The sequence below is a fragment of the Pogoniulus pusillus genome, chromosome 3 (assembly GCF_015220805.1).
Source record: "Pogoniulus pusillus isolate bPogPus1 chromosome 3, bPogPus1.pri, whole genome shotgun sequence".
Lineage (NCBI taxonomy): Eukaryota > Metazoa > Chordata > Aves > Piciformes > Lybiidae > Pogoniulus > Pogoniulus pusillus.
Genome location: NC_087266.1, coordinates 26,968,309 through 26,984,412, shown reverse-complemented (window position 1 = coordinate 26,984,412; position 16,104 = coordinate 26,968,309). Strand labels below are relative to the sequence as shown.

Below are 16,104 nucleotides of genomic sequence, written 5' to 3'. Positions count from 1 at the left end.
ATTATGCACATTTAAGTAAATACATTTAAATACACTTAAATATGTATTTATTATGTGTCTATTATTATGCACATTTATATCAATGCATTTAAACAAAAGCCCCCCAGAGCTTCTTCAGCAACAGTAGAAATATAGTATCTTGGGGCTTGTTTTATAAAGACATCTTTAAAGATGTCCTGATACTTAATTATCTAACTGGTACTGTGATTTTAGAATTTTGTCTTTCCCCAAAAAAAACCTAATGTCTTAGGCACAGTTTTAAAAATAATCTTTTATTCAGAAGTGGCTTCTTCTGTGTAAGTTCTTCAGTGTAACTTCTCTAATGTTAAATAGTTTCTTCTTTTTTTTTTTTTTCACATGCACATTTACCATTCTCATGTAGGAGGTTTTAAAAACACATTTTGTATTTAATAAAAGTATTCTTATTTATTCAACCAGAAATATTTCACTTTCTCAGGGGAGACTATCTCTTACCACAGGATGATGTGATGTGGTTTAAACTTTAAATACATGCTTATTTCTTTTAAGCATAAAAATTCTTTGAGGTGGAAATCTGTACTCTATAGAGTGGTGACACATGCCATTCTTTTAAATTTTCACACAGAATTACATACTGTATGCAGTACATTCACTGTGTGTAAAAGATCTAGGTATTCTTCTGTTTCACATTAAAAAAACTAATAAAAAGCTGCATTGGTGCAAGCCTAGGAAACTTAGAAGGCATCAAAAATACTAATTAGAGCACTTAACCAAAGGGTTAGCAGTACACAAGGAAATTCTCACCAGATGGGAAGTGATGATATTTTGTAGCAAGTATTATTTAAAATAAGGGGATGAACTTACAGAACTTAATTATTGTACTCCTTTAAAGAAGTGCTATGTGGGCTCTAAACACAGAAATAATAGTTCAGCAATTTGACCTAAGTCCTTTTGCTGTGGTAGCTCTGTGCTCTTGTCCATCTTTCTGTCTCTATTACATCCTTATTGAATGCCGATTGCATTATTTTAGAGCGTGGATTGCTATAATGTTGCTCTGCAGCAGTATGATGGATTTAGTTTTCATTTTGTCCTCAGAAATATGTTGGCTATAAATACATCTCTGCTCTCCTGTGAGACTCACACTATAACTGGTAAATTTTCTAGAGAAATCAGTCATGTGTCTCTCAAGAGAAAATAATGAAGCAGAATACACTTTTGGCTGGTTTCTTTTAAATGGAGATTTTCATGCTAAGGATAAATTTTACAAGTGCTAGCAGTTAAACCAGTTCATTTCTCAAGGTTATCTTTGCCTCCAGAGCTGTGATCAGATATTTGTGTTTTGTATGTCATCTTACAAGCCACCTGCCTTTTCTTGGTTTGCTTTAAAAAAAAAAAAAATCATGGGCCATACTTTAGGAAGGCAGCTCTGCTTCAGAAGGCAGTTAACTATATGTCAAGGTGCTCTTGCTGAATCAAGGCCATCCTGTTGAACTTGCACTTTACAACGGTTTCAGGGACTAAAGGCTAATACCCCATAACCAAGAAAACAGTGAAACCCAGTCTCATGCTTGAAATCTTTAGTAATATTTGGGCTGTTCTTACCTGTAAATGGCAGTAAATGTGCCAGAAAAGCAGATGAAAGGATGTGGCTAGAAATTCCAGCCATTTTATTAAGACTTGTGTTCTTGATAGCGGCAGAAACTGATAAAAATACATCTCATAAAGTAAACATTTTTCCTTCCCATTCCTGTATATTCCAGATAGACCTAGATAAAATTACCAGAGTATTTAATTCAATAGAACTTGGTTAACAGGAGGAGGCAAGGGTGGTCAGGCTAACCGGGTCTTTCCGTCAGAGCTCTTCAGTGTTCTCCCTAAGAACATCCATTATGCAGCATGAGGAGATGTCAAAGAGCTGGGCTAGCTCCCTTCTGTGTTTGTTTTCTCCCTTGTCTGACAACTTCATCACAATCCATCTTTGTTAGCTGATTGCACTAAGTTGAAGATGGGTGAGTCTGCATCAGCCTTCATTAGGTCAAATCAAAGACAAGCATACATCTCTGCCTTGCCTGTAGAAACAGATTTATACTTTGAGAAGGGTGGGGTGAAGGTCAGTTGGTATTTGGCTTGAAATTTGAATCTATTAAGGGATTAAATTAATAGCATCCAGAAGTAGAACATATGGCATCCATATATATGGTACTGTATCTACTTGATGATGTCATGCTACCTCTTAAGGTTTGGGAAATGCACTTTTTAAAGCATTTAGCTATGTTGTGGGCTCAGCTTTTCAGACTTGACTGAGACAGAACAGACTTAATTTGGTCTGAGCATTTATTATCCCTGGTATTCGCAGGGCACATAAAAAAGTCATGGTTTTCATTAGATTGCATTTCACACACAGCCTAATTTCATTTATTCTTATTTTATGCCCCTGCCAGACCACCGCTCTTGATAAGGAGAGGCAGGTTTTCCGACGAAGACGCAACCAGGATGTGAGGGGACGTTATAAGGCACAGCAAGCTCCACCCGAACTCAACTCCGAATCGGAAGACTATTCACCAAGTTCATCCGAGACTGTTCGCTCACCTAATTCACCCTTTTAATAAAACACTTCTACTCTAAAGTCTTGGCTTTAACCCTTTGAGACCCTGAAAATCCCTCAGGCCTGTGTGAAGTAATTACAGCTGATCTATCCAGCAGTAAATGCTGGGATGGTGGAACACAAAAGGGTGCTCACAGAATCTTTGTAAGAATAATTTCCTAATTGATTGAAATACTTGTTCTCTGTTTAGATTGTAACTTGCTGCTAATTTGATCCTCGAAGGGTTAAGGCTATTCTGCTTTTTTTGTTTTTTTAATTTAAAGATAGAAGCAGTGAATGTTTTCATCAGTGAAGCTAGGAACTGCAGTATGTAATTTTAGCACATGTTAACCCTCTGAGTAAACGATCAGCTTAAATCTTGACAACACACGTTAGGGCTTTATTCCAGCTCTGTTGCTTTTATACGCACATATCTTTTATAGCACCCTAAAGTTCCTTGCCTGTTTCTGGCCAAAACAATACCAAACACACTATTGCTTAGGGGTTACAAATATAAGCTTTAAAAATTAAAATGAAATTAAGCAAACAGTATGTTCCACAGCAGCTCTTTCTAAACCTGCATTATACTTGCACAGGAAGTAGCTGTTGTTGGAGGATATAATGCAGGCTAAATGGGAAATTCAGTTTAGGGCAACCTCATAGTTTACAGAAGATGACATGATGATGGCCACAAAAGGTTGCTTCCATATCATTTGCTGCTAATAACAATGCAGAGTCTTGGGAAATGGCTTGAGGACATGTTCTGTCATGTAATGGTATGTAATGATCTAGTTGAGAAGTTACTGGTTCCTTTGTCTCACGTTCAGAAATGTACAGGCATCCTGTCATGTACAGGCAACCAGTCATGACCTGGTTATTCCAGGAGAGTTGCTTTTAAAGATTGATGTGGATGAGAATTACCCTTAAAATAAGTAGAGTACTTTTAAATCGGGGGAAATATGAGTTATTAAATATATGTAAAGCCTAAACTGAATTAGCAAAAGCATTGTCTTAGAATGGAGAAACTAAAAATGATTCACCGCTTCCATTTGTAATATTTAATAAAATGGGCATTTACACAGAGTATACATATTTCTGGTTTATTAGAATCTCAACACAGCATTATAGCATTTGATTCAACCACTACCCTAAAGTTAGCTTTCACAGAAATATTACACTTTGCAGACTTCTGCTTCATCTGTGATGATTTGGAAGAAAAAATACTCTAAAATCACTCAGAAATTCACTTTGATGAAAAAGACAATTTCCAAAGTCTATTCTAAAATAAAAAATAACATTATTAAATTTATACTTTCCTCTTATTAGTCATATAAAAGGGCAATTTTCGTCTCTAAAGTTAAAATTTTCTTACAGTGTTTTTAAAAGGTCACATAAATGTGTTCCTTCTCTCTCCTTGCCCTTTTTTCTCTCTTTCTTTCTCCCTTTTCCTACCATACCATATAAGTAGAAATATTAATACACTGCCCAAAAAAATACATAAACTTTTCTGATCTTGCTGGGAAGTGCAACTGAATTTTGGAGGAGAGGGCAAGTAGCCCACAATGCCATTTCCATTCTGAGTTGTGTTTTGTCATGGAACCATCCCTGCGAGTAGTTGTGACAGTGAATGTGTGTGTACCTATAGCTTGTTGCAGGGAGTGTAATGCTCCTTTGCATTCTAGTTGGAATTATCAGTTCAACTGTATTTCAAGAAACATTGACATTCTTTCATTTCTCCATCCTTTGAAGTACATCTTTTGTTGCTTCAGTCATGAAAATGTATGTATTACATGCTCTGAAGCTTTCAAATACAGAAATTTAATCTTGTGCATCTTCACACAAGTGGTAAAAGTATTTCATAGAGAACACTTTTGAATTCAGCCAGTGATAATAACCTACAAGGACAACATTTATTCAACGTGAGATGTCCAGACCAGATGAGCATTCCCAGGTTTGATTCATCTCACCTGCCATGGACACATGTTTTAGGTGGCACTCTTGATTCAGCTATTGCTCTCACTCCATTGGCTGTTGAAGGAACTGCTGATGGAAGCTTAAATCAGACACCAAACATCAAATTATAGTGTAGTCCAGTGAATGTCAGCCTAAGCCATTAGGAGATTCTGTCCAAAGGCAGAAGGTCTGTGCATGACCTCAGTTACTCTGTCTGGAACCTGAGTAAAACAACTTATCCTAAGTGAAGCAGATTGGTGTCTTGGAGAACTCCACAGGGGCAAGAGGTGAAGGAATAAAGGAACTCCCATTAAAAAGTTCTCAACTTTGAGCTTTCGAGAAAAGATTGTGTCTGTGGTAGATCCTTGACTGTGCCTATCCAACCCTACAGTTATTGTGGAGAGAAGTCATTGGTAGACAGTGCACAGCTGCTGCCATTGTGGTGCTAGTGGTTGTAGCTTGACAGGACAGAGATTATTTTTTACCACAAACTTCAGCCAAAGTAAAACCTCCCTTGGCAATGAGGTTCATCAATTTGCAGTAGGTTAGGATCTAGCACATTTTCCCAGCATTGACCTTCCCATGTTGTATCACGGTCTTCAATTCAGAAGAGATAGAACTCAGCCATGTAAATGCAAAACATACATTTGGTAGTAAAAAAGTGTCAGTTAATACCACACACTTCTTGAGTATTGGGAAGGTTTGTCATTGTTAAGTCAAAGGCCAATGGTCATTTTTCTTAATCACAGAAGTCAAGAAAAAGAAAAACAAAAGTAGCTTCACCTCGTGCATGATAAGTACTATTCGAAAAGACCCCCTTGGAATTTTCCTATCACCTTTGCTTCACTTTGTCTTGGAATGTTTGGCTCCTTCATCTTGCACCATCCTATACCACTTAAAATGTACATTAAAATAGCCCTACATCCTGAAAACCCTACTCATCCTCAAAGTCTTACATGTTTGTGATCTCTGATTCGTGTTTTATGAATGTAACTACTTTTTTATTATTATTTTTAGGTGCATGACGAATTAGATTTAAAATTGCTGATAGCTTCTTTTTAAGCTTCAATGAAAGGTAGCTGAATATTTAAACTGTTTTAAAACAGTTTGCAATGATGGTTTTAAATATATCCATACATAGTTTTTAAATATAACCACATATATATACATATATATATATGTATATACATATATGATCTCATTATATTAATAACGGTTCAGGCTTGTTTGGCAATGAGTATCTTTTTTCTTGTCTAACCTCTGAATTCCTGGGGGCAAATGAAGACAGAATATGTGGCCCCACCTCTGAAAAAAGCCAAATCAAAGATGACAAGAGTATTTCTAATGTGATAATCCGGGAGAGCAGGTAGCACACTCTGGTCATTTGACTGTAATACGTACCAGTCCTCCTGACTTCTTTCATCATTTCCCTTTTGAATCATTGCATCATACTGGTGCTAAATGTGACAAAGATAGTTTTTTAATGCTTGTTACATATACAAGGCCAACTTCCTCTGACCAAGCCTGTATAGTCAGCTAAGATGGATGAGAGTCATGGTAGGCACTGTTTATCACCAAGGAGATGAAGAGGAGCACTTCTGAAGGGTGATCCAGGTCATCTAATATTTGGTCTCTGGAGATGCCTGTCAGTCTGATCTTAGTAATAACAGGAAAGCAGAAACAGGGTCACTTCCAGCTTAATTCCCCTCAACTAAAGGCAAGTGGGAGTAACAGGGACTCCAACCTAAGTGCAATATTCTAGCAAGCTTACATGCAGTAAGCAAACTTTGATGTGAAAATGTAGTTCTGATAGATGATAGCGTAGGATTAGTTAAATGATTTTGGGCTGGGTATTATCTTACCTAGATGTATTAATCTTAGAGGTAAGCATAGAATCAAAGGCAATCATCTAAACCTTCCTTATACTTGCTAGAGACTGGCTTCTCTAGTGGATAATAAAAGTTCTAGGATGGCTGAATTGCTCCCTAGAAGAGGTGCCTAGCCCAAATATATTTAGAACGTGATTTATTAATTCATGGCATATAAATTAATATTTCTGTAATTTACAATTTACTGTGTACAAAAAAATCCCAAATACTATGGTTCTACTCAGAGGGTTAACAGAAAAGCACTAGGCATGCTGATTACATTGGTGTATCCAAACTGCTTTGCTTTTTTAGCCAGTGTTTGCTGATTTTTTTCAAAAAAAAAAAAAGAAAAAAAACTTGAAGATTTTCAAGTTTGAAATAATTTAAGTGTTGTTGTTTAAGGAATTTCTATAACCAAATTTATCTTATTTTTTGCTTAACTTATCACAGGAATAATATGTATCATTGATGCAGTGTAAGTCTGTAGTTATCAATTTTATTAATTCCACAAGTGATTCCAGAAATCTCTCTTTTTTTAAGTACTTACTATAGATCTTACAATGGTGGCATAGGTGACTGAGACTGTCTTTCTTATTGGTAAACAAACAATATTGTAATTTCAAGGAAGTCCTAAGAATCAGCTTTTCAGTTTGATAGTGTACTAGTTAGGGGAAAACTATCTCATGACATGCATTGTGTAAATCATCTTTGTAGATGAAGATTGTTCATATTAATGAACACATTCTTTTTCCTTGACATTGTAGCAGAAACTGTTTACTTGTTAATGAACAACCAATACATAAATTTGCTTCAGACTGTTAGAGGGGGAAGTGAGATTCCAGTCATTGACAATGTTATTGCTTTACAGTAGCCCTCATCTAATTTAAATGTGGTGCATACTACAATAAGCAAAGCCAAACCTGTGAATAAACTCCTGAAAAAGTCTGGTGGGTCTTTATTCAGTTGGGTGCTCGCATGTGACAGCAGGAGTGCTTTCAAGAATTGTCAAAATGGAAGCAATATATCCACAAATAAGAGCTAAACTGCAATCCTTTCCCTATGGGGCATATATGTTTTAAAAAGAAAAAAAAAAAAAAAAGAGAGAGAAAAGAAAAGAAAAGAAAAATAGGCTCAGAGGTTTGCAGTGCTACTATATTACCACAGGGCAAGTGCATTAAATCATTGTTATTTGCTAGCCTGAGGTACATGTTAGAAAATGGCATCTTTTTTATTTAGTTTAGATTGTGGGCAGGGAGAGCTTTCTTAATATCATTGCCATGCCTGCTGGTGCTGCCATGGTTAAGGCTGTGTTAGTATTTCCATTATAAACTCTTAGTCTCAAAGGTTTTTAATTTGATCGTAAAAGTTTGCTTCAGGCAGAAACCTGTCGTACCATTTTTCAGTTCAGAGTGATTCTTTTCCTGAAATATGAAGGAAATCAGCTTGACCTCTTTGACATTTATTTTCTAAGTGTACACAAACATTCACACTCACACGGAGACACAAAGGCTGTTTCTATGCAGCTCGTTTCAGATGCATTATATTTTCAAGTGTATCTTGGAGGCCTTAACTACAAAGGTGACAGTTGTGAACTTTTGAGCATTTAGAAAAGCAGAGGGAAAGCTCAGTGATCAAGAGAAAAATGCTCCACATATGGGAGAGTTTTATTTCAATATGACAAGCACGTAAAGTTTGCGCAGTAACAGGTATGTTTATGTGCCCTGCTGAGTGCTCATGTAATTCCTAAAACCATTAGTTTGAGTCATTCTACGTAGCAAATGCTGTGTGAATATGCTGAATTTCTCTTTAAGACCGAGAGAAGAAGCAGCTTCATCCTGTGTTTTAAGAGTAGCACCACGGACAAAGCTGATGTGACACCAGCCAAAAAGGTCTACAAAGAGAATCATCAAAGGAACGTGTTTGCTCTTAAGGGGGGAAAATGGTTTCAATAAGACAGGACTGAAAGCTCAAACCAAAGGAGAGAGGTATAAAAAGCAGTTTAAAAAAGCATACGTATGTAATCATTTGAAAACTGTCAACGTGCAAGGGAGCCGCACGGTGTAATGAATCCATGTGCGGAGCCAATCAGCTACTAATCTGGAGCAAATTTACAGCTACAAACAGGCATAATTAATATACAAATCAAACACACCCAGCAGCAGATGGAATTGAAATCCTAGTTCTTTCAGCAAACATAATGCAGACCTCTTCCTCATATATTCACTAAATGAGACCGTGTGTAGCTGTTTGAAGTAGTGTTGCACACAGGCTAGTGGGGAAATTAGGTGTTTTAACAATTAATTTATTTATTTTTAATGGCATGAGTCTACCTTAATAGGTCCCTTTGGGAAATGACAGCTTTCAGAAAGTGTTGTCTATGCATTTTATAATTGTTTGCATATATACTTGGATTGCCCATACCAAATAGCTTCAGTAAGAAACAAGGTGCTGTGGTGAAGCTTCATATCACAGTTTTTTTGCAGCAGAGGCCAGAGACAGGACCAAAGCATCCTTCATGAATCTTTACATAAAGAGTTCGGAGAGTGAACCACCCATAACAGACATCTCTTCCTAATCCTTCTTAGTGATTTACTTGAGTGATTAACAACCATGTTCTGTCTTTTCCCAAAGTATTCACTCACCTAAGTGGATGAGGATGGGACACTGGACAGAACTTTGCTGTTTTCTTGGCATCCACCTGCAGTGCTACACGTTTTGTCAAGATATAAGTAAATAGTGGATTGGGAAAAGATCCATTAATGCTAAATGACAAAACTAGGAAAAAGCACGCAGGTAGAGATAATCCATCACAGATGTAGACTGGCAGTTTAAAGATGGTTTCTGGCCACAACTTTTTTCAACAGAACCACTGGAGCCAAGAAACTCCAACTGATTCACAGTTGAAGCTTTATTGTTGGTGAGACTTTCTTCTTCAGTTGTTTCTTGTATGTCTTTGTATATATTTCCTTGTGCAGGAAGATACTGGACTAAGAAATTCAGAAGATACCTTGTATTTCTACATTGCTAACTGATTTTAGGGCTAAGGATGAATTATTCATACATATCTAATTTTAAGTGCCTGGAGGAGAAAAAAAAAACAAACATAAAAGGGGCATAGCTTTACTTGTCTAAAGTTTCAAGAAGAGCTGACATCATTACTATGACTTACTGCTGTTGCTGCTACTACTACCACCACCGTTGCTGCTTGGGTGCAATTACTTTTTTAAACCACACATCTCCATTATGTGCATGGAATGCTTCCAGCACCTGGTGATAGGACCAGACGGGTCTTATATGAATAACAGCACCAATACACTTACTTACTTTTCAAGCAGAGCGCTCATAGCTTTTGAAGCTGGGGTCTATAATATGGTGAGAGTTTGAAAATTAGCAATCAGCACACTGAGAAGAATTATTTGTAAGGTATAAGTGCAATGGGCCATGTGTTCAAGGGAATTCCTGGTGCTCTATCCTGCAAAGGAGAGTGACAGGTTCTTTTTTTTTTTTTTTCTTCTCAGAAAATCCAGGCACACAGAAAAAGACAAATAAGCATTTAAGATAAGAACTTCTGACAACTTGGCATTCATCATGAATCTTAACTAGCTGTAGTCTTCTGTGAGGTTATTTCACTGTAATAGGGAGTTAAAATTTAAAGATGAGTAACATCAGACCTTGACAAGTTTTGCCACTGATAGTTAAAGGGGTGGGGGGAATCAAATTGGCTGGCCAATATTAAAACCAAAGTAGTTCAGGAGAAGCATTTTCAGCAAGACCTGGTGTGTAAGAAGGAAGGAGGAAGAGCCCTGAATAGTTTCCAGAAGCCAATTTATCACTTGCCATTTGTGTTAATCTCTGGTACCTTATCTAAGGGGGGAAAAAATTACTCAAACTGATCCAGTGTTAGAGACATATCCACTATAACTTTTATTTTATTAAGGAATTAGTAATAGCCATTATATTCTGCCTGAAAGCAAGTTGTTAAAGTTTTAGTTGAGTGTGACATTAAGTATCACTTTCCTCATGCATACTAAAAGGCTAACGAAATGGTAGCCCTTAAATAATGTTATAAATTATTTTGAATTAAAAAACCCCACCAAAACTACTTTCTTTTGGAAAATAAGAAACTTAGGAATTGCTATGTGGTTTGAATGCATACAGTATTAATTAAATAATTCCTACATAATACATATTCCTGCAAAGCAAGGAGAGAAGAAAATAACATTTTTCAAATCCTGCCATTTATGCTAATAAACATAAATGAACAGAAACAAAACCTGATGATATCACCTTAACTTATGAGCTAAGTTTTTGAGCTCCTATGTAATATGTTCACTCTAGAATGGTAATAAAAGAGTAGAAAAGGACAAATCATTTAATACTTCAGCGCTGGTTTCAACTTCCAGCAAGCTCACGTGTCTTGAGCAGAAAAACATTACAATGTACTTCAATTCAGTCATCACAAGCCACTAAGGAGTTAGATCCAGCTGCATTCCTGAGAACCTGTGCAAAGGCTTTAAAAACTAGTTATGCAGATACATCATAGTATTCCCACATAAACCTCTGCATCAAACAAAACAAAACAAAACAAAACAAAAACACAAAAAAAAGGAAAAAAAATAGAAGCAACTATGTGGCCGTTTGAGCTGATCCTCTAGCTCAGACATAGGGGAGAGATGAACATTCCAGGGATAGGCCACATAAATGGCAACAATAGATAAATTAATATAATTTCATTGGAGCATCAAGAACTTAATGTCTAGAAGCACAGTTTGTTCTCCCCCTTCTCCCGCTGGCTTCTGCTGCTGCAGCTTCGCCTATCTTCCCCGGCTGCTGTTTTGGCTACTGCTGCTTCTGCTGCTTCGTCGCCGCTTGACCCCTCCTCCATCTCCCTTAAGGTTATTGTATTGTTTTTTTTTCCCTTCCTTCTCTAGTTATTATCTCTCTTTACATTGTTATACTATAAGAAAATACAATTTCATCTTTCCCTGACTTTCAAGAAAGGAGGGGGGTTTGTGTTGTGAATTTTCTTCTTGGGGGAGGGATCAGCCCAAACCCGGGACAAACTATTAAAGAAAAAAAAATCACACTTATGTGTTTATTTCCCAGATCAGGAGGTGAGTTTGGATATGCCTACAGAAATAAAAAATAGCTGTGGACTGGCAACCTTTGTATTTGGTGCTCTTCAACACCTCAGATGCCAGTTCTCACAGGATATATGAATACTATTTTACAGTGGAAGTCTGCTAAATCTCACTACGACTGAAAGTTTCATTGTAAGTAGCTGGATTTTGGGAATTAGCAGGTGAATGAAGAAATACAATAAAAGACCAGAGGATAATGTATTGCATAGTGTACTTTTTCATTTGTTCTAACAATTGACTTAATTTTAATTTCATACTTTGTACATTATCAGCAAGTGTACTGGAGTGTAGAACCTACAAATTAGCAGTCTGAGTAACATGAGATCACACTAGAGGTCTCTGATTATTTTTGCTGAAAGGCAGAAAAAAGTGCTTTTGTTATCTGTGTTGATTAAAGACTGCATTTTATCTTACTCTCATTTATAAGTTGATGGTTGCTGATTCATGGAACAGTTCTTGATACAGGAGATAGCCGCAAAAATAGTCTGTCAGAAGATGTCTCTGTCTGTCTGTAAGATAAAGTTTTGTGTTCACGGAGATTGTAAACTGACAGCAGGGTTATAGGCATATGGTACTTTCCCTTTGGGACACTGTATTCCCAATTGTCCTCCATCTTACTGGCAGCACAACTTTTGGGCATGCTGAGAGGAAGACTAGTGAAGCAGTGTGCCCAGGTGGCAAAGAAAGCCAATGGCATCCTGGCTTGTATTAGAAATGCTATGTCCAGCAGCAGTAGGGAGGTGACTGTCCTCTTGTACTCAGCCCTGGTGAGGCCACACCTTGACCATTGTGTTCAGTTTTGGACACCGCAATACGACACAAGAGGGATGTGGAAGTGCTGGAGCAAGTTCAGAGCAGGGCAATGAAGCTAGTGGAGGACCTGGAGAATAGACCTTATGAGAAGTGACTGAAGGGGCTGGGGATGTTTCATTTGAGGAAGAGGAGAGGAAGAGGAGGCTGAGGGGAGACCTCATTGCTGTCTACAGCTACTTGAAAGGCCACTGTGAAGAGGCTGGTGCTGGTCTCTTCTCATAGGTAAATAGTGATAGCACATGAGGAAATGGCCTCAAGCTGTGACTGGGTAGGCTTAGTCTGAACATTAGGAAAATATTTTCCCAGCAAGAGTGGTCAAGCATTGAAATGGGTGTAAAGGGTTAACCCTCCTGGAGGAGTGGTCTTGACCCTGACCCCAGGTGGTCTTTACCCCTCCCTGGGTGTGGGTCTGAACTCTACCAGGTGTGGTGGTTAGCCCACTCCCACTTCCTGCCTGAGACCCAGTATAAAAAAGCAGGGGAACCTCCTCTTTTTTTCTCTCTCTCCCTGCCTCCTGCTTGCTGGCATTACCATCCTGTTTCCTTCTGCTATTTGTTTTACCACATGAGTGTAACCCACGAGGCGGACAAACCATTGCCATCAATCTGGTTGTATTTTACATATTTTATGTCTTGTTTTCCCCTCCCTATACCTTTTGTAACTTCCCTACCTCATATACCTTTTATTTATTGTTGTGGGGGTTTTTTTATTGTTAACTTTCAAATCAAAGTGAGACTATTTATTTAGGTCTGTTTACCTTTACCTCTCTACAGCTAATTCCCTTTCTTTGAAAAAGGCGGGGAGGGGAGAGGGAAAGGCATCCTATAAGTTGTTATTGGTTTTATTAACTATATCTAAGTCTCTGGGAAATTTAAATTAGAACCAAGACAAATGGGCTACCCAGGGAGGTGGTTGAGTCACCACCTGGATGTGGTGCTTGGAGGCAGGGTTTAGGGTGAACCTTGTGGAGTAGGCTTATTGGTTGGACTTGGTGATCCTGAGGTTCTTTTCCAACCCCAATCTTTCTGTGATTTGTGAATACCATAAACCTTCATGAACTTTCACTGTGTTTACATAAAACAACCCCCTTGTTCTCCACCTGCTTTCACACACCTCCACCCTTACCAGGCCACTTGTTTCTTTCTCCTTTCTATACTCCTATCCTGTTGTGTGGTGCAAATGTTGTGCATCCATGTGGTAAAACAGATGAGAGAAACTTCTCCAGGATCATAATTTGGTTTTTCCCTGCAGAAGCTGGCTCTGTTCATTGCTCCAATACAGCAGCATACAAAGAAAAAGGGAACAGTGCAGAGGGAAGATAGGCCTACTTTCAACAGTAGTGGTGGTTTACATTGTAAATTAAATTAAGGAGTGAAAAAACATGTATTATGTCAGTCAGGGTCAAGATCTACACTGTTGTTCTTTGTATCTTAATATCTTTATAATGCTTTCAAAGCATTTTAATTTTGAATAAACAGAAAAAGTGAGGTGATGTAAAAAAAGTACTACAATAACAGAAGAAGAAAGACCTGGAGGAAGTTGGGGCATAGCCATTTATGTTTAAACATTACATACACTTGGAAAACTAGGAATACATGGAGAGAAGGCATCACATGTTGCCTTCAGATGCTATATGCTTTAGGCTTTTCCAATGCTTTCTAAAGGGCAATGATGGAAGATAGACACATACTCTCTCTTGCACTCACTTGCCTCAAGATGCTGTTATTTGCTGCCACTTAACCTTGAAGATAGGTCAAGACAGTTGCTTGAAACCTTAAGCCACATGCTGCCCCCCACTGCAGTGAGCTGTGCTGGCTTAGTGTTTTCTACTTCCCATGGTGTAGGTGGAAAGCTAAGCTGTGGCCCAGCAGGCAGGCTTTGTGCTGCTGGAGTCTGCTATTAAAAAAGTCAGCAGTCATGAGGCTACTTTGCACTGCATGAGGTTCACCTAGGATAGGGGGTCCAGGGCTACCCCAAATTCCTCTCTTCTTCCTCTCACTCCATGAGTTTGAATGGGAGAAGAAAGTCTCTAAAATCTGCTTCTCCCTGCCCTGCAAGCTTGAAGGGGGCAGCAAAGGATGCCTTTCTGCACGTGAGCTGTCTTGTGTGGAAGCTCATGCTGGAACTGGGTTGGCGGTTGGCTGGGTTTTTGTGCCCAGTATAAATGGTAAATGGACACTTTGTCTACAAAAAGGATAAACAGTGCAAGGGTTCCTATTTTGAAAGAGCTTCTGCCTTAACAGAGTGCCTGGCAGGACAGGTTTCTGCCATGACTGGTCCATCTCTGCTTTTGGACAGCTCCTACGTTTTGTATGGCTCTTGGTTTTATCCTGTCTCTGCTTTTGGATGGTTCTCCCCACTTTTGGACCCTCTTGTGCAAACCTGCAGGCTTGGCAAGCCTGGGATCCTTTGAGAGAGAGATGGTGGCATCTGAACTACCCTCTCTCAGACCCTATCAGTAGCCAACTTCCTGGCTGCCTCTTGAACTGGGGGACCCTAATGGTTTTGGCTCTCCCCTGTCACTGTGAAGACAGTATCATTCCATCACCATCCCACATGGGAAGAAGTGCTCAAGACATTTCCAAGTTTGGTGGCTCTGCCTCTCAGCTTCTGTGGTGTGGATCTCTATTACTGGATACTGCCTGCAACATCAGAAGGCTGCTCCTGCTGAGGAATCCAGCAAGGGATCATTGTTGAATGCCTATCTCACCTCTGTGAGTAAGACCTGCTGTTCCCCTAATCTTCTGCTCAGCCTAATTGATAGTGGGGTAAAGCTGTGTTTATAGCTTAGCCTTTTCCATTTCCTAACCTCCTAAATCTCTAAATCTGTAATATCCTTTTGGAAGAAATTCCTGATTGAACGGAATCTGTAAATAAACTAAAGTAATTTTTGTATATAGTTTGGGGTCAGGGCTCCAGGAAAATAAAATAATTCTGGTTTTTATAATTCCTGACTCTGCCACATCAGTTCGCTGCCTCCATGACATAGGGTTAAGTTTGTGGTTGAGGGTTTCTTGTTTTGCTCTCCTGGGAGGAGCCACAGCCAAGATAAGCAGCTGCACCAGCCAGTGGAGTATTTGATACAGAATCAAACAGATTAGAAAAGATCTCAGATTGAGTCCAACCTATTGCCTAACCCTTCTAATTAACTAAACCATGGCACTAAGTGCCTCACCCAGCCTCCTTTCAAACACCTCCAGATATGGCAACTACACCACTCCCCTGAGCAGCCCATTCCAATGGTCAATCACACTTTCTGTGAAGAATTTCTTCCTGATATCCAGCCTAAACCTGCCCTGGCACAGTTTGAGACTGTGTCCTCTTGTTCTAACACTGGGTGCTTGGGAGAAGAGACCAACCCCCACCTGGCTACAACCTCCTTTCAAGTAGTTGTAGAGAGCAATAAAGTCTCCCCTGAGCCTCCTCTTCTCCAGGCTGAACAAGCCCAGCTCCCTCAGCTGCTCCTTGTAGAGCTGTGCTCCAGACCCCTCACCAGACTTGTTGCACTTCTCTGGACACATTCAAGCAATTCAGTATCTTTCTTAAATTGAGGGGACCAGAACTGAATACAGAATTCAAGATGTGGCCTAACCAGTGCCATGCCTGCTGTATAAAGGAAGGGCTGGTCAGGTAAATGTGGGTGTTCTCAGCAGGTGTTGTGGTGTGAAGCATTGTCATCAGATGGATGGAGTCAGTGCTCTTTTCTATCATTTGCGTCATTAATACTATTGTTCTTCCAGGTTGTTTTCTCTTTGTGCTGTTATAT

At 38.9% G+C, this 16,104-nt stretch overlaps 1 protein-coding gene across 3 annotated transcripts in view; it reads left to right on the top strand.

Annotated features, from left to right (window-relative positions):
• DCLK1 (doublecortin like kinase 1) overlaps positions 1-7,328 on the top strand; it is a 265,632-nt gene extending 258,304 nt beyond the window's left edge. For 2 of the 3 annotated variants that reach the window (XM_064173100.1, XM_064173116.1), the window contains one exon: positions 2,421-7,328. In XM_064173100.1, the coding sequence (XP_064029170.1) occupies positions 2,421-2,585 (165 nt within the window). In that variant the 3' untranslated portion in view covers positions 2,586-7,328. The remainder of the gene's footprint in view (positions 1-2,420) is intronic. The other variant, XM_064173107.1, reaches the window with a different exon arrangement.
• Positions 7,329-16,104: the final 8,776 nt, after the last annotated feature.